The 23,783-nt window shown below is 47.3% G+C and overlaps 1 protein-coding gene across 6 annotated transcripts in view; it reads left to right on the plus strand.

The window, feature by feature from the left end:
• The first annotated feature begins 578 nt into the window (after positions 1 to 578).
• Positions 579 to 23,783, plus strand: part of POC1A (POC1 centriolar protein A) — a 146,283-nt gene continuing 123,078 nt past the window's right edge. For 3 of the 6 annotated variants that reach the window (XR_009456123.1, XR_009456124.1, XM_006278011.4), the window contains exons 1-5: positions 579 to 687; positions 1,626 to 1,710; positions 5,569 to 5,740; positions 11,156 to 11,335; positions 14,845 to 14,952. Coding sequence is in view for 4 of the 6 variants with exons in the window: in XM_006278011.4 (XP_006278073.3) it covers positions 670 to 687; positions 1,626 to 1,710; positions 5,569 to 5,740; positions 11,156 to 11,335; positions 14,845 to 14,952 (563 nt within the window). In the remaining 2 variants the exon portion in view is untranslated. Of the gene's footprint in view, positions 688 to 767; positions 899 to 918; positions 1,055 to 1,156; positions 1,373 to 1,625; positions 1,711 to 5,568; positions 5,741 to 11,155; positions 11,336 to 14,844; positions 14,953 to 23,783 lie in introns of those variants that run through there. The other 3 variants (XM_019490017.2, XM_019490014.2, XM_019490015.2) reach the window with 3 other exon arrangements.

Below are 23,783 nucleotides of genomic sequence, written 5' to 3' on the forward strand. Positions count from 1 at the left end.
GAAGAGACGTGAACTATCCTCCCACACAACCGCACAAGAAACCATCTACACACTGGGCTACGTTAAGCACGATTTAAACAGGGGCTGTGGGCTCTTATCTCATTCCCTGGATCGGTTTTGATACCGCTTGCTCCTGCGGGTTGCTTTATAGCGGCCAGAGCGGCCTCCTGTCTCCTGCCGGCGCTAGTCTGACCTCCGCCCCCAGCCATGCTCCGCTCCGGCCTTTCCCAGCGCCTGAGGAAGTCTCTGCCTCTAATCTCAGCCCTGCCCGCTGACTCCCCTCCCAGAGCCAGAGCCAGAGCCAGAGGCCATCACCCCCGGGCAGGGCGCCGCGGGAAGCCAGGGCTGCTGCTGCTCGCACTGGGTCTGCTCTGCCGAAAGCAACAGCTCCTCTAATCTCGTCTTTCCGAAGCCCTTGTTGACCGGCATCACCCAGTGATTTCGGGAGACGTGACCCATCCTTGCTAAAAGCCAAACAAGAACCGCCGGCCCGAAAGGTCACGGGAAGGAAAGCCCGCTCCTAGCCTTACCCCGGAAGCGACAAGCCTGAGTCTACTTTTCTAGTCGGAGGACAAGCCTAGCCTCCCCTTTAAGGCCTGGACGTCGTTACTGGGGCGGGCTTGGAGGCGCGGAGCTGCTACAGCTGCCTGAGCCCGGTCGCCGCTCGCGATGGCGTCCGCCTGCCTGGTAGGGGCCGGCTCGGCTCTGCTGTTCTGCTCTGCGGCGCCTACCACTGAGCGCTGCGGGCAGGAGCAAGTCCGCTGCGGGGGGAGCCCGCTCTGCGGCTGGCGCGCGGAAGGACGGCGCCGGCACCTCAGCCACGGAGGCGCCTCCTGCTGTGCGGACTGCTGGGGCCTCGGGCTGTCCGCTCCGGTGGAGGCGCCGCGCTGCGGAGCGGGTGGGACAAGCGCCTCGGGGCCGGGGAGCTGGAGCTCGCGCTCGCGCGCGCCCAGGACGCGGGCTTCCCGCTTGGTGCGGGCCCTTCCCGCGGGGGCCTTGCTGAGTCCCTGTCTGGCTGCAGGCTGCTCTTTAGCTTCGCTCCGTGCTGCTGGCGGTGCGTTGCTGCCTCGGTGTAGGCAGCCGAGACGCGGGTTCCTCGATAAGCGCTGGGAGCTCACTGGCTTAGAAGCGGGGCGGGAAGGGAGGGGTGAGCACACCGCCAGTCTCAGGGAAGCGCTAGCTTGCACTTCAAGAGGCAAAACTGTTGTAGGCGTTATTGAAAAACACCAGGAACTACTTATGAAAGTTGTGTAGGACCAGGCTAAAATATATGCTTTGTTAGTTGGTCTTCAGTGTCTGATGTTGTGTGTGTTATTGTCAATACAAGTGATCTGAGGTATTGGGATTCTAGCCAATCCTGCCGTTATTTCTGGTGATTATCTTATGTTTGCTTCCCTTGCTTCCTCTTTGGGTTGTTTGAACACATTGTTTTAGTAAGTGTATGGTATATTTTACACTTGGTGATTCTCTTTCCACAGTCCTAAATTCCTATGCTTTGGTAACATAGCTTTGAATACTTTGGGATGGTGACATTTCCTAGGCCATTTGTCATGGGGGGCTGAGAGGATTTTAATTGTATGAAGTTAACTATATTAACCTATACTGTAAATTTAATTGCCTTTAAGGAGGATCCATCCTTGGAGAGACATTTTAAAGGCCATCGAGATGCCATCACAGGAGTGGATTTCAGTCTTAATAAGAAACAATTGGGTAACTATCTTTGCAGTCATTTAAACATTCAGTTTTTTAATTACACTGAAAAATAGAGATGCTGAGTTGTAAAATGGTTTTGGAAGTCATGACTGGCAGATGAGTGAGGGTTTTATTTAATAGCTGGGAAGACCCACATTTTTAATTCTCTTAGAACAGGAATTTCAGGTGCCTCTCTGTACATGCCTCTCCAACTCTGTTGGGATAACACTTAACATTGTGTCCCTCTCTCTTTCCCTGAGGCCACTGTGCACTAAAAATATATTTTCTTCTCTGCACACCTCTAACCTGTTTCAGAATTGAGTCTAGGTTATCTAAATTAAGTAAGTTTATCATCAGTAAGTAGAAATTACAGATTTTCAGATAAACTGTTGAAGTCACCCCTAAAAGTCTACCTGTGGCTTTTGGTAAAAGAAGAGCATTATATATATATTTTAGAGTTAGTCAATGCAGTAATAACTGAATGAAAGGGTATGTAGATAATTGCACATCAAGTGCAAGTACACTGAAATTTGGGAGTTCAGTAGGCAATCATGCCACATGTTTGTAGTTTTTCTCTGTATCCTGGTAACCTACATAATTCTTGCTCTGAAAATTAAGGAATGTGAAAGCAAAGCAAGTTCTTCTGGACTACATCCCTTCTTCACACCCTCTCTCTCCCTTCCTTTATGCTTTATGTACAGTATATGCTATGCATAAAATGTAGGCAGGGAGAGACATACTATTTGAATGAGGCATATTAAGTTTGTTACCATATGTTCAATCAATCTGTATATTTTATTCTTTATATTTGTTGCCTGTATATTTAACTGAAGAACTGGGCCACCAATATTCTGTTTGACTGGGATGTTTGCTCTATCTCATTACATTAATAATGTATCAATAAAATAGCAAAATATTGCTTGCATATCAAAGACAACAGAGCATTATCTTTCCTCATAACTGTATGCCAGTGGGGCTTACAGTTTGCATAGGTGTGCCTATCCATACCTTTCATAGGCATGCCATAAATTGGTCCCGTGTTCTCCCCAAATGTCACTCTGATCCCCTTTCACTGCCGGATCTGCTACTCTGCTTTCTACTTCCTTCCCTGTGCTGCCTGCCTGATCTCTTACTCCGCTTTCTGCTCTGCCCTATGTATGCTCTCTTCCTGTTCTATCTACTGCTGCAGTGCCTGTCCCCTTCCTGGCCTCCTATGTGCCACACAAAGGCTGTCCATGCCACTTGTGGCGTGCATACCACAGGTTGGCCACCTTTACTGTATGCTATCCCAGCTAGGGAAATTATGGTACTTCAAGTAGGTAACTAAAACATACAATGAATTAGCATAGTTAGGAAAAGAATTGATACCTCACTCCCTTACCACGCCTGCCCTGCCACCTTCTGGTTTCTCCTGGAGTAGTGCTTGGCTTCACTTCCCCTCCACTTCGCTACTGTGCCCTGCACCCCACAAAATGATAATCAGTAAGCTGTAACTGGTTACCACTGGGCTTATTGATTAAAGGATTAATCATTTAACTGGCTAGCAAGTTGGCTGGATCGGAACCTGATGAAGTTCAACGTTGAGAAATGTAAAGAGCTCTACCTCGGGATGAGCAACCCCCAACACACCTACAGGTTTGGCAGCACCAAACTGACTACCACCATGAATGAAAGGGACCTGGGGGTAATAATAGACCACAGTATGAATATGAGCTGGCAGTGTGATGCTGCAGCCATTAGGGCAAATAATACTTGGGCATGCATCAATCATTGCATCTGCAGCAAAGCCAAGGAGGTGATTCTTCCGGTCTACTCAGCACTGGTGAGACTGCAGCTGGAGTACTGCGTCCAATACTGGGCACCACACTTTAATAATGATGTGGACAAGCTTGAGAGAGTCCAAAGAATAGCCACCCGTATGATCAGAGTCTTAAAAGGCAAGCCATACAAGGAAAGGCTGAGGGATCTGGGACTCTTCAGCCTGAGGAAAAGAAGGCTGAGAGGGGACCTGGTAGCAGCTTACCACTATACTATGGGAGTACATCAAGGGCTTGGTGAGCAACTGTTCAGCAGGGCACCCAAAGGGAAAACCAGGAGTAATGGCCACAAACTCCTGGAAGATTGATTCAGGCTCAACATTAGGAAAAACTTCACAGTCAGGGTGTCCAGACTGTGGAATAAGCTCCCTCCAGAGGTGGTGCAATCGCCTACCCTGGAAATCTTCAAGAGGAGACTGGACAGTCACTTTGCTGGGGTCACCTGACCCCCAGTTATCTTTCCTGCTTAGTGCAGGGAGCTGGACCCAAGGTCCCTTCCGGCCTTACAATATATGAATCCTTGGTCACATCCCTAAAGGATATAATTCTCTCTTTTGTATTAGAATGACTGAAAGAGAGAGCTTTTGCTGTAGAGTCTATCTGGTCCTTTACATAACTAATGAAATTAAATTTGTCTTGTAATGACACCATAGTATCAAAACAGCATCAGACTGAACTTCTTGAGTCACGTTTTATGCTCTTACTGGAAATATGTCCCTCTTAGTCCTCTGACAGGGCGGACATGTTGCTTGTGCTTGTCACCAAGCTAAGAGTTGTATACCAGGCATGATGTGTAAAAACCTTCAGTGTTTCCATAATTGAAACATGGGGATAGTTTGAAGAGGTATTTTTAGTAGCTGCCATTTCAGATGTTTGCAATCTAGTGGGCATTTTTCTTTTCAATAAGCTGACGGTCAATACTTTTGCTCTTATACAGCATAATAGGTGTCCTTTGTGCTGTAGACATATAAAATGTGGCAGGATGTTGGGGAAGAAGGGCAGCAGCACTTTTACCATGCTGAATTGTTGCACCCTCAGCAAGACTTCAGAACTTTTTTATTATATAATGTGAAATGGAGTTGACTTATGCAGGAATTATTGACAGGTACTCTTCAGAGAAACCAGTGACTGTCATGTCAGGTAAAATGATGGTGACAACTTGTATAAAGTATAGAGAAAGAGATGTAGAGAAGACTGGGAACTTTCATTTGAAGCAGTGCCTTTCACTAATGCTATAATCACAGGAGAGTCTGGTGACCTGAAGTATACAATGGACACTTGCAAATACATTTTCTGTGTACTGACCCTGCCTGTCTTGTGTATCTGCATTATGACCTTTGGATAGTTAACTGAACAAAACTGTAACTGCCTCTTGCTTTCCATGGAAAAATAATTCTTGAGACGTTGGTTGTCAAAATCCTATGGCCTGTGTGCATATGTGGCCTTTTTATCAGAACTTCTCTTCTAATTTTTATGAGCCTTTAACTACCTGAAGGGTGGTTCCAAAGAGGATGGAGCTGGACTGTTTTCAGTGGTGACAGATGACATAACAAGGAGCAGTGGTCTCAAGTTGCAGCAGAGCAGGTTTAGGTTGGATATTAGGAAAAACTTTCTCACTAGGAGGGTAGTCAGGCATAGGAACAGGTCACTTAGAGAGGTGGTGGAATCTCCATCCTTGGAGGTTTTTAAGGCCTGGCTTGACAAAGTCCTGGCTAGAATGATGTAATTGGAGATGTTCCTGCTTTGAGCTGGGGGTTGGACTAACTGACCTCCTGAGGTCCCTTCCAACCCTAATTTTCTATGATTCTAAGAAGCTTTTAAATTTAGTCTGTTGCATTAACAGGATTACATGAATTAAATTTTAAATGGAAGCAGATGTGGCATCTCAATTTTAAGTGTGGTTTTTTTAATGTATCATTTGAAGGGAAAGTTACTGAAACTGTTAATACTGAGGAAGTAGTCACAGTTTGAAACTGCTGAACTTTGTACTGATTACTTCAGTAAGATTTTAGTGTAATTGGCAAAGCTATTAATGTGAGTCTCCTTCCTCTTAATTTAGCAAGTGGTTCTATGGATTCATGTTTAATGATCTGGAGCATGAGACCCCAAATGAGAGCCTATCGCTTTGTGGGTCACAAAGGTGCAGTGATGTGCGTTCAGTTTTCACCTTCTGGCCATCTGGTGGCATCAGGCTCCAGAGACAAAACAGTTCGTTTGTGGGTTCCAAGCATGTAAGTATATCCTGCTTCTAGCTTTGTTGTTCTCAACTGTGGTATTGCATTTCTCTTTGGTAGGAGTTCTTCAGTGTCGGGGTTGGTCATTTACATTGAGGGAAGAATACAAGGTAATGCAACATGGTGATTTCCTGCATAGGGCTTTTACAGGAAAGTAAATGTAGTCCTAAAGAAAGGACCAATGAGGTTGATGTAGAGCAGGGTTGGGCATTTATTTTGGGTGAAGGGCCATTTAATGAGTTTTGGTGAGCTGTTGAGAGCCACATGGGTAACCCCGACCTTTTACAGTTGCCCCAACCCCTGGTTGCCATCTTGGGACTGGAAGTCCCACCCCTAACCCCTGACCTTTGCCCCCAGAAGTCCTTCCCTTTGCCTCCAGAAATACTGGGGGGTTGCCATCTTAGAACCAGAAAAAAACCAAATAATGCACTAAAAGTCAAACACCTACTATAACATATTATCATTTTATTACAAAAAACATTTTTGTCCTGATTTGTGTTTGTGTAATCTATATAGAGGTGGTTGAATAATAACTCAAAAAATCTTAGTCTTGCATGGTGGGGGGTGGCAGGTGTGTGTGGGTGGGCGGAGTGTGCATGGGGGGGGTGTGGGCATGTTTGTGTGGGGGTGTCTGGGGGATGTGGGGGTATGTGCATGTGTCTGGTAAGGTGTGGTGTGGGGGGATGTGGGGTGAGGGCTGCGTGTGAGGGGTGGGGTGATGGGTGGGTGGGTGTGTGTAGTGTGGCAGGATGTCTGGTGTGGTGGGGTGTGTGGTTATGGGTGTATGTGAGGGGTGTTGGGTGTGTGTGCTGGGTATGTGTTGGATATGGGGGTATATGTGGGCGTGTGGTAGGGTGTGTGTGTGTGGGGGGGGGTGTCAGTGCACCTGGTGGGGTTTGGGTTTGCGTGTGCCTGGTGAGGGGTGTGTCTGTCTGATGGGCTTGTGGGTGTGTGTGCATGTGGTGTGGATGTCTGTATGAGGGGTGTGGGTATCTTTATGGTAGGCTGTCGGGATAGGTGTGTGAGGGGGGCTGTGGGTGTGTGTGGCTGTGTGTGGGGGAGCATAGGACATATTGGGGGTTGTGTATATGTGGGATGTTGTGGGGGCAGCGTGTGGTGCTTGTGGGGTGTGAGGGAGGGTGGGGGGGTGTGGGAACCCCACATGCTCCCCCCCCATGGCACAGCAGCAACAGGTGGGGTGCTCGGGGTGCTTGTGCCTGGTGCAGACACTGGTGCCTGGCAGGGCATGGCTCTGGCCAGTGCTGCACATCACAGTGAGGAGAACAGGCCCCTGCCGGGCAGTCTGTATTGTTCATGATATACTGCCTGAGAGTGACTTAATGACGTGTTGATGTAGGTCAGCGGCAGGCAAAATGTGGTTTGCAGGCTGCATCCCGCCCACTAGGTACTTTCATCCAGCCTTTGCGCCCACTAGGGTGAGAGTGGGGTGCCCACATGTGTGCCCACCCCCAACTTACCCTATTACGCCTTGCTCCCACTCTTGTGGGCGGAAGGGCCTGGCCCTGCTAGCACTGGGTGGGACGCTGCTGCAGGCTTCCCTGGCTTCCTGCTTCCAAGCACCAGGTAGGGAAGAGGGGGAGTGGGGGTGGAGCTGCAGCTAGGCTGGAGCTTGGGGCTGGGGCTGGCGGCAGTGCAGAGCCTGCACCCAGGGTAGCAGTGGCAGTGGGAAGTTCAGCTGAACAGGGTGTGGATAGGAGGGAGGTTGGGTGTGCCCCCCCCCCCCCCCCCCCCGGCAAGCAGCCCCAGTAGGCAGCGTGGATGGCATCAGCAGCAGGCAGGCTTGGCACTGGTGCCTGGCTCCGGCCAGTGCTGCACATCGTGGCAAGGAGCGCAGTCCCCCGCTGCGCAGTCTCTATCACTGGAGCTTCCTGCAGTCATGGCTTAGGAAGGAAGTCCCATGTTCTGGAGCTGGCTGTGTTGGGGAAGGCAGCTGGTTCCAGTGCATGGGACTTCCTTCACAAGGAAGCTGAGGCTTCCTGCTGCTGATGCTGTCCCCGCTGCCTGCTGGGGCTGCTTGCCATTAGGGGGAGAGTGGGGGGCGAGTGTGGGAGGGGTTCCCACACACACCCACCCTCCCTCACATCTACTCCCTGTTCAGTTGAGCTTCCCGCTGCCACTGCCACCCTGGGTGCAGGCATTAGCAGCACCACCTGCTGCTGCCCCAAGGGGCAAGTGTTGGGGGACATCCCTGTACCCTACCCAATACCTACCACAGTATTGACTGCAGAAGAGGACAAATGTGTTCCAGAGCCACACACCCACACCCCACAAACTCCATACAACCCCCTAACATATCCTATGCCCCCCCAGTCACCCAGAGAGCATGCGCATATGTGCAACAGGTCATGTATGTGCACCCTCAATCATTTGCACACCCTTACACTGTTGTGCACACTGTTTTTGCATGTGCATACTTGTGGGTCGTGCACTCTCATTTGCTCACATGCTTGCTTGCACATGCTTTTTGTCACTCATGCACATGCTCTTGTCACTGCCATGTGCACTCTGTCTCTCGCATGCTGTCTCTGTCTCTTGATTTACATCCCACCTTATCCAGTCTTTATAGTAAATGACCCACAGCCGAATTCCCCAAACAACATACCGAAACCTGAAAATGCCCACTCTCAGTCATGCTTCACGACTGCTGCCACATTGCCTAAACCTTCACACATGTAAAATCTCCTGCCAATCTGAACTATGCCTCCCAACTGTCACTTGTATCCAGATACAAGATACCTTTTCCCACCTGCCCCTGCTCCACCACCCTGTCTCAACCCCAGAGAAGACTCTTCCTCCAGTCTGCCTTCGGGGCCCACACTCTCCTCTCCTACAGAAGGGCTGGAGAAGTCACTCTTCTCCTTCCCCCAAAAATACCTAACTCTTTTTCCTCCTCACCACAAATGTACACAAACTCCAAAGATCCCTAACAAAGTAAAAGAAGAAAGAAAAGGCATCTTTGGTTGTCCTTGTTTCAGTCAATGCCAAAGGGTATCCTTAAGGACAGCTTTATAGCAGTGCCTGCCCAGGCAGTTCTGCTGGGTATGTAGGGCTTCCAGGATGGCTGGGTTCTTCTTTCTCCTTTGAGTGGCTGAGATGGTGTCTGGGCTTGGCCGCAGCCCCTCCCCCCAGAGGGGAGTGGGGTTTGGGGAGTGATTGTAGCAGTTTCTTAGGTCAGGCTGAAGATTCTCCTTTTACTATGCTATTTCACTTAGTGGATGACTAAAGTGTGGTTTGAGACAAACTTTTAGTTCTCCAACTACTGTGTAAGTGTGATTCTGTTACCTCTGGTGGACACTTAAATGCTCCCATTTTAGGGATAGGATTGTCCTCCAGAGGTGTGCAGATGCCTCCCTAGCTAGAAACGGATGTCTTCAGTGGAGCACTCATGTCGTGGCACAGTTGATTGCGCTCCGAGGATGTCCATAGACTCTTTTGTCTGTTGATTTAGCCCACCCAGTGTTGGAGGGCTGTTTAGGACTGAGAAAACAATGGACTATTTGCTACTGAACTTCGCTTAGCTTTGTGCTTCAGCCTTGCCAGGAAAATGTTCTTTGCACTACTTGGAAAATGTAAAAATGAGGGAGAACTAATGTTGATTCAAGTCAAGTTTTGTACCTTGTCTGATTGATTGTTTCGCTTCATTTTGTTTTTTGTTTTGCTTGATTTAGTTCTCTTCAGTACTACAGATCAGAAATACCTGTTGCATAGGGGTCTACTGAAGGTGACTGGCCAAGGAGGCAGCCAGCCGATTTTCGTGGGCAGGTCCCAGGGCTGGCAGCTGCTTTCATGGGCTGAGTGTGGTGGGTTCCCCCCATGCCTCTGCCGAAGAGACCCCAGCAGTCCTGCTCCTCCCCAGAGATGGCCACATGGCTCAGAACCATAGCTTAATTACAAGAATTAATTCATGTGTTAAGTGTGGATTAATGGCTTCCTTGGGCTTAATCACGGTAATTAAGCTGCAGTTCTGGAGGCAGCAGGCTCCATCTGCAGGCAGCAGGCTCTGTGCTTTTGGCAGGTTTGCTGGGGGGGACACCCCTCCCCCTCTTCCCCCCCCCCCCCCAAAAAAAAAAATTAGCAGCAAGTAGAGAAGCAGTACAGTCTTGGAGCAAGGAGGGGAGAGGGGACAGAGCTGGGGGAATGCCTGCTGTGGGGTGCTTCCACATGCCGTCCCTGATGAATGGATGGCAAGGCTGAGCTGGGCTGTCTGCCTGCAGTACAGCGTAGCTTGCAGGTGCCTGGGTTCTGCCTCTGACTTGGTGGCCTCACACCCTGCTGGCCCTGGGCATCACACTCGGCACAGGTTGGGGACCATGGCGGCAGGGATGTGTCTTCCTGCACTGCCCTGGTTGGCCCATGCTCTCCTGCTGCTATGACCTTGGATGCCAGTAGCAAGGTGGGAGCTGGGGTGCCAAGGCTCTGTCGCACCTTTCCTGGGTCCTGGTGTAATGTTGGGGGATGCAGCAGATTCTGCCCGCTGCTCATCTTGGGCTGGCCAAAAACACTGGAGCTGCTCTGCAATCCCTCCCATGCTGTCACCGCCCTGGCCTGGCTGTCAGTTACTTGTGGTGTTGCCACTCCCTGCAGCTGGGTCTGGCCATGCCCTGCCTCACCCCCTTCCATCTCTCCTGAGAGCAGCCTTGTACTTCCCCCACCCCCTCTACCTTCCCTCCATGATCCAAGACTGCAGGGCTTCTCTGCTTCTTGGTAACGTTTATTTATTTGTTTATTTATTTAACAAGCCTGCCAAAAGTGCGGAACCAATGCTTTTTCACGGAACCCACCTGAATTCTTAGTTTCTGTGAAAATCACACCACTGTGATTTTTGGTAGGTTTCTACTGATGCGTATGTCTCGGATGAGACTATGTAGGAAAGTTTTAACTACAGTATCTGCTGTGATATTAATTGGTTTTGGATGCACTCCCATTTAGTTGAGTGATTATTTGAGGGTTAACAATCCTCATTTAATAGTCTCTTTTCCTTATTGCTGTGAAAGTGAAGATCTGATGAAAACCCAGTCTTTGTTGTTCTTATCTTTGTATTCTGATTCTTGCATGAGTAATAGGAATAGTTTTGAGATGAGTATTTAATTTATACTATTAAATCTCTCTCTTTTTATTACAACTTTGTGTAGGCAATTTAAGATTGTGTTGCCTTAAATTAGCATGGGCTCAAGTAACATAACACAAAAGAAATCTGTTTTGCTTTGTACAGTGTCTAAACATTTGCCTGTTCAGGAGGTCAGCAGATTTTCTTAACCTTAAATGGGTATAATCCCCAAAGAAAAGGTGGTTAAAATCCTTTTGTTAGTATACATAGGCTTCTTATTCTTTGGAGTGTATGCTGTTTTCTCTTGCAATTTAATTTAATAACACTATCTTTGTTATACTCAGCAAAGGGGAATCTACTGTCTTCAAGGCTCACACGGCAACTGTAAGAAGCGTTCACTTTTCCAGTGATGGCCAGTTTTTAGTTACAGCTTCTGATGACAAAACTGTCAAAGTTTGGACACTTCACAGACAAAAATTTCTTTTCTCACTGAACCAGCACATAAACTGGGTTCGCTGTGCTAAGTAAGTATATCCTGCTGGCAAGTGGTAGTGGTGATGGTTTATGCTTAAAAATAAAAATGGAATTCATACTCCATGTGGGTTTTTAAAAAAATAAACCAAAATTGTCTGTTATTGTTTATGCTTCTAAAAATCAGTCTTGACCTGATAGTGTTTGATGCATGCAGTGATCCTTGCATCCCTCACCTCCTGGCCCTTTCTTCCCAGCCTGTTGATAAATCCCATATCACTGTTATTTTTGTTTCTTTTAATGATCTTTTGCGTAGAAGAGAAACTGATTGTTTTGTTGTCTGTTTTTTCACTTTTGCTTCTCTTAGCCTTATCTCAAAGTTGTTAATGAAAGCAGAAAGTGGTCTTAAAGGTGCTTATCTTGATGTATCCGATTATCTTCAGGCTTGTTATCCATTTATGTAGAAATTATCTGGTCTTCTGACTTTCTTTCACTATATGAAGGGGGAAGACTTTATCAGAAACCTCACCTCATGGAGGAAATCGCAAGAATTGTAGATGATGTGAACATTTTGTGTTAAAGGGCTTTCACAAAGAATCCTTGTAATGAACCCATTAACAATGATCAGTTATGATCCTGTGGCTGAAAAGTAGACAACTTAATGTTGAGATTCTGTGCAAAATGGGGTGAAAAAATATTCTAACAGCAAAGACTGTGCTTTAAAAAAAGTCAGCTTGGTATTGTTTCAGTTGTAACGGATGTGTTTGTGTGTTTAAGACCCACTAACATATACGTAAAATAATCCTACAGTTACATTTTGGAGTTCTAGGCCCCTGGTAAATGTGTTACAATTCAAAGGTATCATTAATATGTTAATTCCTATGCAAATAGTAACAAGTCTATATGTGCAACTGTTTTTTGTTGTTATAAAGTGGATGCCCAGGGTGGATAAAAAATCAAGAATTAAAAAATTAATGGATTTTTTAAAATTGAAATTGGAATTTTTTTTACTTAATTGTATTTTTTAGATGCTTGAAAAAAAACCGTTATAAAGACAGGTTTAATTTAAGATATGTTAAAGTTTAAATATATAAAAATGGAATAGGGATTATAACTTCTAATTATATACTATTTCAGACAATATATTCATGTAACCTTTTTAGAAAATTTTTATAAATAGGTTATAACAGGCCATGGATTATATTAAGGGCCCAATGTTATTGGGTTCCCAGAGGCTTCTCTATAAATTAGTAAAGATTAAAGAAAACCACTCAAGCCAATGGACCCAGCGTTCAGTCCAGAAGATCTCATTAAGCATCTCTGCTTAGTTTCACTTTTCAAACTGTGAATTTGTGCCTCTTGAGTTAACATCCTTGTTAACAGCAGTATATGGAGATGAGAGATAACAAACCTGATTTACCTACCCATCAGCCCTATTTTCTCTCTGCAAATATTTTAAGTTTCTCATGTTGACCTGGCTGAAATAGTCTATTTAATTTTTGTTAAAAACACATTTCATATTTATAACTAAAATAGTTAAAAATTCAAAAATACATATAATTATTTTAACAAAACAAATATATGTTTGTTGTTGAAGAAAAATATTCAAGATATAAGCTTGTTGTTTTAGTTCAAAAACAACAGACATTTAAATTGTTTTATTTGTGATGGTTGTTGTTGTCCTCATAATACAGTGTGGTAAAAATATCCCCCAAATACCCATGATTAATCTAGTGAATTGGCGATTGTTTACCTCCCAGTGACTTCACAAGTATCTGCTTCAATTAGCTTTGATAAATAAAATAACCAAATCGTAATTCAGTTTTCTGCTGTATCTGCAAAATTAATCTGATAAAATATCAAAATAAATCACTGCTTTAAAATGTATGGCATGTACTTTCTAAAAATGAAACTTGCATCCATCTCTGAGTTGTGAATAGTATTAAGGTCATATCAAACAAAAATGCACTTTTTGTAGAAAACAATAATTAAATTGAGGCTTCCTGACCAGTGATTTAAATCATGATTTAAATTGATTTGATTTAAATAAGATCCACTCTCCACTAGCCACACAGATATTCCATAACATACGTGGACATATTTTGTGACTCATCCATATGGCACCATAATTTGCAAGTATAGCACCCTGATGCCAATACTGACAAGCAGCTGATTGTCAGCTTTGACATTGGGGTGAGGGTTGGTCTTGGGACCTGAATAGCCCCAGTGCCAAATTCTGAAAGTGGGCTGCTGGGGAAGCAAATTGCAGGGTTGGGGGAGTAGAGGTTCCAAGAGGTTCCCTCTGCTGGGATCTTGAAAATACCTCTGCCTAGCAGTCTTTCTGAGGGGGCTGTAGGGCAAGATATTTCAAAGTGCCAGGTTGTGGGGAACTCTGGGTCTCCCCATGAACCAGAAGATTGACTGCTTTGCCCTGCAGCTCCCTGGTGCTGCAGAGCAAGGAAGGCATTTCAGACATCGTAGCCACAGGGACTACAGCTCCTACAGGAGCCATAGCTCCTGTATTGAGGAGATGCTTCCAGAGTTCCTATATGCCAGGGATATCTAGAAACCAGGTGGGTAGCTGGATTGCATACATGGTTTTTAAAAGTCCTGGTATACCAGGACCCTTGGGTTGGGGAACCTCTCCTTGATTCAGGGGTCCTTATACACTGGGAACTTTTTAAAACTACATGTGCAGTCCAGCTGCCTTTGTTTTTAGAAGTCTATCAGGCCCCAGGTTCCTCTTTCCCAGAGTCCCAGCAGAGGGTTCATGTTTTCCAGGTTCAAGACTGGGGAGAGTCAATAGATTCTTTCCATCCAGCACTTGCAAACCCATGCCTCAGGTTCCCTGCTGGTCATGGTGTGATTGGGATCTGGTGTGGTATGGCAGGAGGCACAATTGTTGGATCAGCGGTTAGATCCAATTGCACCATTAAGTGCAGCCCCCTCCCCAGTGAAACTAACATTCCTACTATTGCTACCACATTTTGATGGCAGTATGCATTGGGAAAAATAAAAATTAGGTGACATCAGGTATAGCATATCTCCTTATTGTATGTGTGGCTGGCGTTCTGTCTTATTGTGACATCAGTTGGACAGTTCACATCTTTAAAGTCTTTGGACAATGGAAGACTAAAGTTGTACTAATATGGAATCTTTAAATGATATTTTTGGGGGGTTTTTTGTTATTGCCTTTTTTTGGTCTTCTCGTGAGCATGAACCAGAAATATAGGCATTTGAGAATACTTAAATTGCTTTCTGGGTCAACCTAGAAAATGGTTTGAAACACCTTTTTTTTTCATTTCCAGGCCCTGCTTCAAGTAGGACAAATCATTCAAAGATCATTGAAGATGGATAACTTTGGGTTTCTTAAGTTACATATACAGATAGAAGGCCAGGTTCTGCTATTTTTGTCCATTAGCTAATCTTGTTAATGTTGCTTGAGTCGCTTGAAGAGGACAGCGTACCTCAGCATGTGTACCATTATATAAATTTGGCCCTTACTATCTGAAATTCTCTTTGATACTCCTTACATTTCTCATGACTTCTTTCTTTGTTTTAGATTCTCTCCTGATGGATGCCTAATAGTATCTGCTAGTGATGATAAAACTGTCAAACTCTGGGATAAGACCAGCAGAGAATGTATACATTCTTTTTGTGAGCATGGGGGGTAAGTATCGAGGCAATGCACATCAACTTAGGACTTCCAGACTACTTCCTTTACAGCAGGTACAATCATGACTAATTGTACAGTCATGTAGGTTTAATCTTCATTAAAGCGATGCCTTTTTTTCAGCAGTTGTTCCTTTCTGGCCCCTTGCACTTGAAAATTACATAAATGCTAGTTTACACCAAGTGGATTTCTTTGCCACCCACTTTCTGTAATGTGTGTTGGGAGGTGTGACAGGAGGCTAAAATGATTTTGAAAACATGGTGTACTGTATCCAAATTGTTGATGCGACGAAGAAATGAATTTCATTGTAATTGGTCTTTATTTCTAGAGAATCCAAAGTGACCAGAATCTTGCTTCCTTTTGTTTTCTTTGGTAAAACTTTCTTTTAAATTCATGCTTTTCACTGGCTTAAAGTAAGTTGTCACTGAATCTGAGTGTAGCAGGACACTAAGGTGCCTGCTACTGAGAGAGCCCAGAGGGCTTCTCAGGTGCTGGTTGCCAGGGCAACGGGAGGCAGCAAACGACCCACACCTGCCAGTGATCAGCTGGCTATAAAGGGGCAAGGCCTAGCTCTTATGGAGGGGGAGCTGAGGCCACAGGCAGTTTTTCCCTACCAGCATCTAAGACGGAAGGAGCTCCCTGCCAGCAGCCAGAGAGAGAGAAGCTCCTGGAGCAATGATGTGAGGAGAAGCCTGACTGCAGGTACCGCTAGCAGGGTAAAGGGTAGCAGCTCCAAGATGTCTGAGCAATGTCGTTACTGCCAGGTGGCTTAGGTTTAAGTTGTAGCCAAGAGGCTTGAGTTTGTTGCAGTTTGTTTAACACTGGTGGTTTGGGTGGGGCTATAAGGGGATGGAGGAGGCCTCATAGGGGACTCACGGTAAAGTGAGGACCCCAGCCCCAGTGAGGGCACGGAGTTCAGGGGTACAGACCCCAGCTCCAGAGCTCAGCCCGGTGAGAGGGCAGCCTTGCAGAGGGGAGAGCTCAGCCCGGTGAGAGGGCAGCCTTGCAGAGGGGAGAGCTCAGCCCGGTGAGAGGGCAGCCTTGCAGAGGGGAGAGCTCAGCCCGGTGAGAGGGCAGCCTTGCAGAGAAGGCCCCCAGTGTGGGCCCGGAGAGCCCCGCCCGGTGAGAGGGCAGCCTTGCAGAGAAGGCCCCCAGTGTGGGCCCGGAGAGCCCCAGGAGAGGGGCAGCCTTGCAGAGAAGGCCCCCAGTGTGGGCCCGGAGAGCCCCGCCCGGTGAGAGGGCAGCCTTGCAGAGAAGGCCCCCAGTGTGGGCCCGGAGAGCCCCAGGAGAGGGGCAGCCTTGCAGAGAGGGCCCCCAGTGTGGGCCCGGAGAGCCCCAGGAGAGGGGCAGCCTTGCAGAGAAGGCCCCCAGTGTGGGCCCGGAGAGCCCCAGGAGAGGGGCAGCCTTGCAGAGAAGGCCCCCAGTGTGGGCCCGGAGAGCCCCAGGAGAGGGGCAGCCTTGCAGAGAAGCCCCCAGTGTGGGCCCGGAGAGCCCCAGGAGAGGGGCAGCATTACGGAGAAGCCCCCAGTGAGGGCGCGGAGAGCCCCAGTGAGAAGGTCAGTAGTACGGAGAAGGCCCTAGTGAGAAGGGTGGCGTACAGAGAAGGCCCGCAAGGCTTAGATACGCAGGACACCCGCCGCAGGAGAACTGTGGCCAAGTGGAGGAGAGGTAGCCTCCCTATAAAAACACATATCATCAAAGTCGTGGCGGGCGAGAATAGGAGGGTGCAAGTCCGAAGCTTGGCACAGTAGAGGAGGCGGCAAGGGCCAGCACGGCGACCCTTCCGTCCCTCCTGTTACACTGAGATTGGAATCCATTCTTTTTAGATTTTCATAGTATTATTTTACACATACCTGTGTAAATAGTATATATTAAAAGGAATCTTTATTTGGGGTAGCCTGAAACAGTCCTTAGAATTTAGAATCATTACATATATTATCTCCATTGTGCCTTGGTATGGTGTTTTTTCAAAAACCTTTCAGTACACACTTTCTTTAAAATGCTGATCTGAGAATTCCTGGCTTCCTAAGCATTCATTAATACATGATGGGCTGAAATGAAACATGAGGACGGGGTGAGCAGAATATGGCCCCAGGGCCTGATTTGGCCCGCCAATGGATTTCTTGGTCCACAGGTAGGCAGCCACCAACTCATGGGATCTGGCCTTTGGGTGGCTGGCAGATCTAATTGCCATATGGTGCTGGGCAGGTGGCCTTCCGCCATGCAGAGCAAGTAGGCAGGACTATTTCTACTCAGTGCTGATGCAGTGGTGTCAGCTATGGACCCGGGCAGATGCCCCAATCCCCACCTGGAACCTGTGGGGTGCATCCATAGCTGACACTGGCATCTGCCCAAAGTTGCTTCTGCTGGATTGGGCAGGTGGTAGCATAAGTTGCAGACAGGGCTGACAGGTTCCAGGTGGGGATTGGAATTGGGGCATGCTACAGCTCCAGGTGTGGAGGGGGAGAGAGAAAAAATCGTGGCATGCTATAGCTCCAGGGAGGGAGGGGCAGGGGGAGAGAGATGGGGCCCTTGACAGGACCCCAAAACTGATCTAAGCCAAAATAATTTCCCACACTTGCACTAGTATGATTCATTTTCTGTATTTGATTTTTTCTTTGCAACTCTTCCTACACTGTTACAGAAGGACCTTTTGATCCTCTAATGTACTTTTATAATTTTGTAAGTGGCCTGCTAGACCACTGAATCTAGTTCTGCTCTTTACAAGCAATAATTTACCCAAGGTGCCCTCAAATATAGCATTTCAAACAAGTACAAGACATCTTACACAAAGCATCTAAGTACACCTATAACACACTATCACTAAAAAGCAAAGGAGACACTGGCACTGCAAATGCTTTGCTGCTGAAATAATAGAGAAGTTGTTAGTCCTTATGGGCACCTATATACTTGACAGACCTCTGCTCCAACATATTCTAATGAGTACACGCCAGATAGGGCATTAAACTGAGATCACCAGAGGATGGGCCAACAACTAGTACAAGCCCAAGAAATGGCAACCGTGCAACCAGCATACCAGGGAACAGTAGGAAGCATGCTCTGAGACCATCTAGAAGTCAGGTTTTTTTGCAGCCCACCAGGAGCCTACAGCCTCCAATAGCAGGGTTAGTTGCTTGTACACGAATGCCAGGAACATGGGGAACAAGCAGGAGGAACTGGCCCCCCTGCAAACCAACAAGCAATATGACCTCATTGGGATTACAGAGACCTAGTGGGACTCCACCTATGATTGGACCACAGGTATAGAAGGCTACACCCTGCATAGAATGGATTGTGTTGGGAAGAAGAATGGGGGAGTTGCTGTCTTGAAGGAACATCACACTTCCCTAGAAGCAGAGATTGGCAACAAAGAAGGGTGACTTGAGACCCTCTGGGGGAGCATGGGGAATGGGATTTGACTATAGGAGTTTACTGCAGACCTCCAAACCAAGATGAAGAGCTTGACCAGGAATTCTCTAGAAAACTGGCAGAGGCTGCAGACTCTTGGAGCATGGTCATCATGGATGACTTCAACTACCCAGGCATCTTGTGGGATGAACACACAGAACTTTCTCACTTGCATTGAAGAGCTCTATCTGATTCAAGAAGTCTACAGGCTGGCCAGGGGTAAGGCACTCCTAGACTTGGTTCTGGCCAAAGGGGACAATCCAGTGAGCAACCTGAGGAAACTGGGCAACAGTGACCATGAGATGATCACTTTCTCCATGCACCGTGAGACAGGAAAATTAGTCAGAAGGGTAGAAATCCTTGATTTTAGGAAAGCTGACTTCCACAAGCTTAGGAGATTTGGTTGGCAAGGCCCTGCAGGACCATGGTCCAGTGAGGAAAGGAGTACAAGAAGAATGGTCGTTCCTCAAGGAAGCAATCTTAGGACCACAAAGGAAATCCATTTTTTTTCATAAAAGCATCAAAAGGGCTGAGAGACCCCCTTGCCTCAATAGGGAAGTCATGGACCTCCTGAAATGAAAAAGAGAAGCTTACAAGGGATGGAAGTCAGTAATAACTCAACAATAGCCTGCACCTTTAGGAAGCAGATTAGGAAATCAAATGCACAAACCAAATATAAATTGCCAACTGGAGTCAAGGACAACAAAAAGTCCTTCTTAGATGTGTTAGGAAGTCAGAGGAAAAAATAAGGGGAAAAGGGCCCCCGATGAACTAAATGGGACAGCTGATAACTGACACTCGGGACAAAACCAAACTCCTAAATTAATACTTTGTGTCAATATTCCACCAGTCCAAGGGTGTTAGCTGCCTTGACAGGTTAAAAAATGATCTAGGTGTGGGTGATCACCCTCTCATAGTTGGCTAAGATCTTGTGGGGGAGCACCTAGAGAGGCTGAATATCTACAAGTCAGCAGATCCGGTTGAACTACACCCGAGAGTTAAAAGAACTAGCCGGCATCATCACACAACCTATGGCAAAGCTATTTGAAAACTCATGGTGCCCGGGAGAGGTCCCAGAAGACTTGGAAGAAGGTCACTGTTGTTCCTATCTTTAAGAAAGGGAGAAAGGAGGCCCCAGGGAATTACAGGCCAGTCAGTTTGACCTCAATCCCTGGTAAAATCTTGGAAAAAGTTGTTAAATAATCTATTATTGATAGGCTAACAGAAGGCAGTATTGTAAAGGACAGCCAACATGGCTTTGTTGTGGGCAGGTCATGCCTGACTAACCTCACTTCCTTCTGTAGTCAGGTAACTTGCCACCTGGAGAGGGGAAATGAAGTTCATGTCATATACTTGGACTTCAAAAAGATCTTCGATTTAGTTTCCCATGATGTCCTTTATAGTAAAAGTGAGAAAATGTGGCCTTGACTACTTTATGGTCCAGTGGCTAGGTAACTGGCTCCGTGGTAGGACTTGGAGAATATTAATAGATGGAACTGAGTCATCATGGTAGAAGGTGACCAGTGGTGTCCCTCAGGGTTCAGTACTTGGGTCAATGCTTTTTAACATGTTTATCAATTATTTGGATTCGGGTATTAAAAGTGAACTGGCAAACTTTGTGGAGAACACCAAATTATGGGGGTGTGGTCATGCTTGAGGACAGGCTGGGGATACAGGCTGACCCGGACAGGCTTGAGAGGTGGGCAGATCTCAACCTGATGATGTTTTATACTGAGAAATGTAAAATGCTCCATCTGGGGAGAAATAATCCACAACACACTTACTGGCTTTGCAGTGCTGCGTTTGCCAGCAGAACTGAAAGAGATCTGGGGGTGGTGATAGACCACAGAATGAACATGAGCCACTAATGTGATGCCATAGCTAGCAGACGGAATCAAACACTGGCATGCATCTACTGATGCATCTTGAGCAAGACTAAGGATGTCATTCTGTTCTATTCGGACTTGGTGAGACTGCAGCTGAAGTACTGTATCCAGTTCTGGATGCTGCACTTTAGCAAGGATGTGGAGAAGCTCAGGAGAGTCCAAAGGAGGGCCATGCGTATGATTAGAGGAGGTCTGGAGAACAGGTCATATTGGTGGTGGTGGCAGCAGTCCCTTGGAGTCGAGGATGACGTCCATCAGGCTTGATGGGTCCTCAGGTGTTTGAGGAGCCCGTTTCTGGATGCACACATTCTTCGGCAGGGGGGCCATGTTGTTGTGTGCGGGAGTGGGATTCGCAGTCCCGGGTTGGTCTCCTTCTCCTTTCTCCGCTGCCGCAACTCCACCTCAGTATCAAGTCATTGGGCCTCAAAGTGGTGTGCACCTTGATGGACCAAGTGGCGCCACACTGAATGGTCAGCAGCTTGCTCCTCCCAGCTGTTAGTGTTGATGCCTCCATGCTTGAGGATGACCTTGAGCGTGTCTTGGTACCGTTTCTTTTGGCCACCTTTTGAGCATTGGCCAATAGAGAGCTGGGAAAAGAGAATCTGGCAAGGGAGGCCATTCTTGGACATCTGGACGCAACGGCCCATCCATCGAAGTTGATTTCTCGAGAGCAAGGCTTCAGTGTTGGTGGACGCAGCTTCATGGAGGATGCTTGCACTAGTCCAGCAGTCCTTTCATTTGATCCCCAGGATTAAACGCAAGCATTGCTGGTGAAAGGTCTCTAGGATCTTAATGTGGGTGGTGTTGGTAGATGGTTCAGTTTGCACTGCAGTAGAGGAGGGTGGTCAGCATGACAGCCTTGTAAACCAGGACCTGTGTCGACTTCCAAAGGTCTCTATTTTCGAAGATGCATTGTCACAGATTGAAGAAGTTGACCAGGTGCTGGACTTCTTCATCAATGGTAACCCATTGAGAGAGGTGGCTGCTGAGATACAGAAAGTGCTCCATGTACTCTAGAGCCTCCTTGTCCATGTAGATAGTGCGAGGGATGTTCAGCTGGCCTGGGGAGGGTTGGTGGAGAACCTTCATCTTGGTGACTTTCAAGGACAGGCTTAGTCTCTTATATGAATCTTTGAAAAGATCTAAGGTCATTTGCACATCCTGTGCAGAGTGAGCCATCATGCAGGAATCATCGCAAACTGAAGGTCATGGATGTCCTTGGTGGTGAGTTTCATTTTTGCCTGGAAGCACCCAAGATTGAAAAGCTTCCCATCCAGTTGATACTGGATACTGACACCGGATGGTAGATCATCTCAGATGAGGTGGATGATGATGGTCAGGTAGATAGTGAACAGGGTGGGGGCGATCACATGACCTTGTTTGAACCCGATCCGGATGCAGAAGGCATCGGTTTCAGATCTTCCACTCAGGACAGTGGTGGTCATATCATCACGCAGGAGCTTCAGCACAATGACAAGCTTCAGCAGGCAGCCAAGGCATTGAAGGATGGTCCACAGTGCTTCATGATTTAAGGAACTGAATGCCTTGGTCAGGTAATGATGGTGAGGAACAGTTTTTGATTTTGCTCCTGACATTTTTGTTGGATCTGCCTGGCAACGAAAACCATGTCCGCAATGTCCTGGGATGGTTGGAAGCCATGCTGGGTTTCCGTAAGGATGACTTCGGCAACAGGATGAAGGTGGTTCAGGAGGATGCGGGCCAGGATTTTACCCACAGTGAACAGGAGGGAAATCCTTCTGTAGTTCCCACAGTCAGATTTGTCCCCCTTCTTGTAGATGGTCATGGTGATCGCATTCTTGAGATCCCTGGGCATGTCATCTTCATCCCAAAGGCAGAGGATAAGCTGCTGGAGTTGTGATACGAGTCGGAAGTCACCAGCATGGTAGGCTTCTGTGGGTATACCATCTGGCCGTCAGGCTTTGTTGGTTTTTATCTGTTGGATGGCCCGCTTCAGCTCTCTGATGGTTGGTGGATCACCAAGAGAATCCACCACAGGGCATTGCAGGACAGCTTGGAGGGTTTCCTCTGATACGGTGGACTCCCAGTTAAGGAGGAATTCGAAATGCTTCTTCCAATGCAGATGGATGGCGTCATCATCCTTGAGGAGCCAGCTGTCCTGTGATTGAAGGGGGTTTTGTCCAATAGAGCGAGGTCCATAGGTTGTCTTGTTAGCCTGGAAGAAGTTACACATGTCATTTTGGTCGGCGTAGCCCTGGATCACGCGTGCCTTCTCCACCCACCAGTTGTTCTTCGTGTCATGAATGCATCACTGGACCTCAGCCTTCAGCTGGTGGTACACTTCCGTCTTTCACCAAGTTCATGGATGGCTTTGCCAGGCGACGAAGGCTGCATGCTTCCACTCACGGAGATTGTGGATCTGAGTGTCATTGGCACCGAAACCAGTCCTGGTTCCATCACGGTGTGAACCCAACAGTCCAGGAACAGGCGTCTCGGACAGCAGATGTGAGTTGCTCCCAGTGTGCCTGGATGGAGATATCATCGGCAGTAGGGACTTGCTTCAGTGCACTATACAATTTGGCCTAGAACTCCTTCTGCTGTCCAGGGTACTTCAGAGCTTTGAAGTTCAGCCGTCTCTGGGTGGTCTTCTGGGTCTTCCGGTGTCTTGGTGCCAGGCGGATGTTGATCACTGAGTGCACAAGTTGGTGGTCTGTCCAGCAATCTTCATGGCCCTTGTGACTCGCACGTCCCTCAAGTGTCTACCTTGGATGATGATGTAGTCCAAGAAGTGCCAGTGCTCTGAACTCAGATGCCTCCATGTGGTCTTGAGCCGGTCTTTCTGGTGGAAGATGGTGTTCGTCACGACCAGGCTGTGTTGGGCATATTTGGTCAGGAGCAGGATACCATTGGCATTGGCCTTCCCTGCACCATTCTTGCCGATGGTTCCACTCCAGATTTCGTGATCACATCCAACCTGGGTGTTGAAGCTGCCCAGGAGAATGACCTTGTCATGCCTGGGGATGGAGGCAAGAGTGTTGTCGAGATCAGAGTAGAACTTTTCCTTGACTTCCTCATTGGAATCCAGAGTTGAAGTGTATGCGGTGACAACAGTGGCACGTTGGCTTTGGCTGAGGTGCAGGTGAAGGGTCATCAGCTTTTCATTGGCATTCAAAAGGAGTTCAGGGAGCACGTCAGTGATCTTGTTCCTGATGGCAAAACCAACTCTGTGCATATGGGGGTCGCAGTCTGGTTTCTCTTTCCAGAAGAAGGTGTACCCTCCGCTGACCTCCCTCGGCTGTCCCTCCCCGGCAAGCTGGGTTTTGCTGAGAGCAGAAATGTTGATGTTGTGCCTTGCTAGCTCCCGAGCCACGATGGCAGTTTGTCTTTCTGGGCGATTGCTGTTTGGGCTGTTGATGAGCGTTCTCACATTCCAGGTTCCAAAGTTTAGCATTTTCTTATTTCAACCACAAGAATGGTGATCCCACTGGGCGTGGTTTCACAGCCAGGAGAGATGGGGCAGCCTATTTTGGGAGCACCTTTTCTAGCCCCCTCCCC

Source organism: Alligator mississippiensis, chromosome 12 (assembly GCF_030867095.1).
Source record: "Alligator mississippiensis isolate rAllMis1 chromosome 12, rAllMis1, whole genome shotgun sequence".
Lineage (NCBI taxonomy): Eukaryota > Metazoa > Chordata > Crocodylia > Alligatoridae > Alligator > Alligator mississippiensis.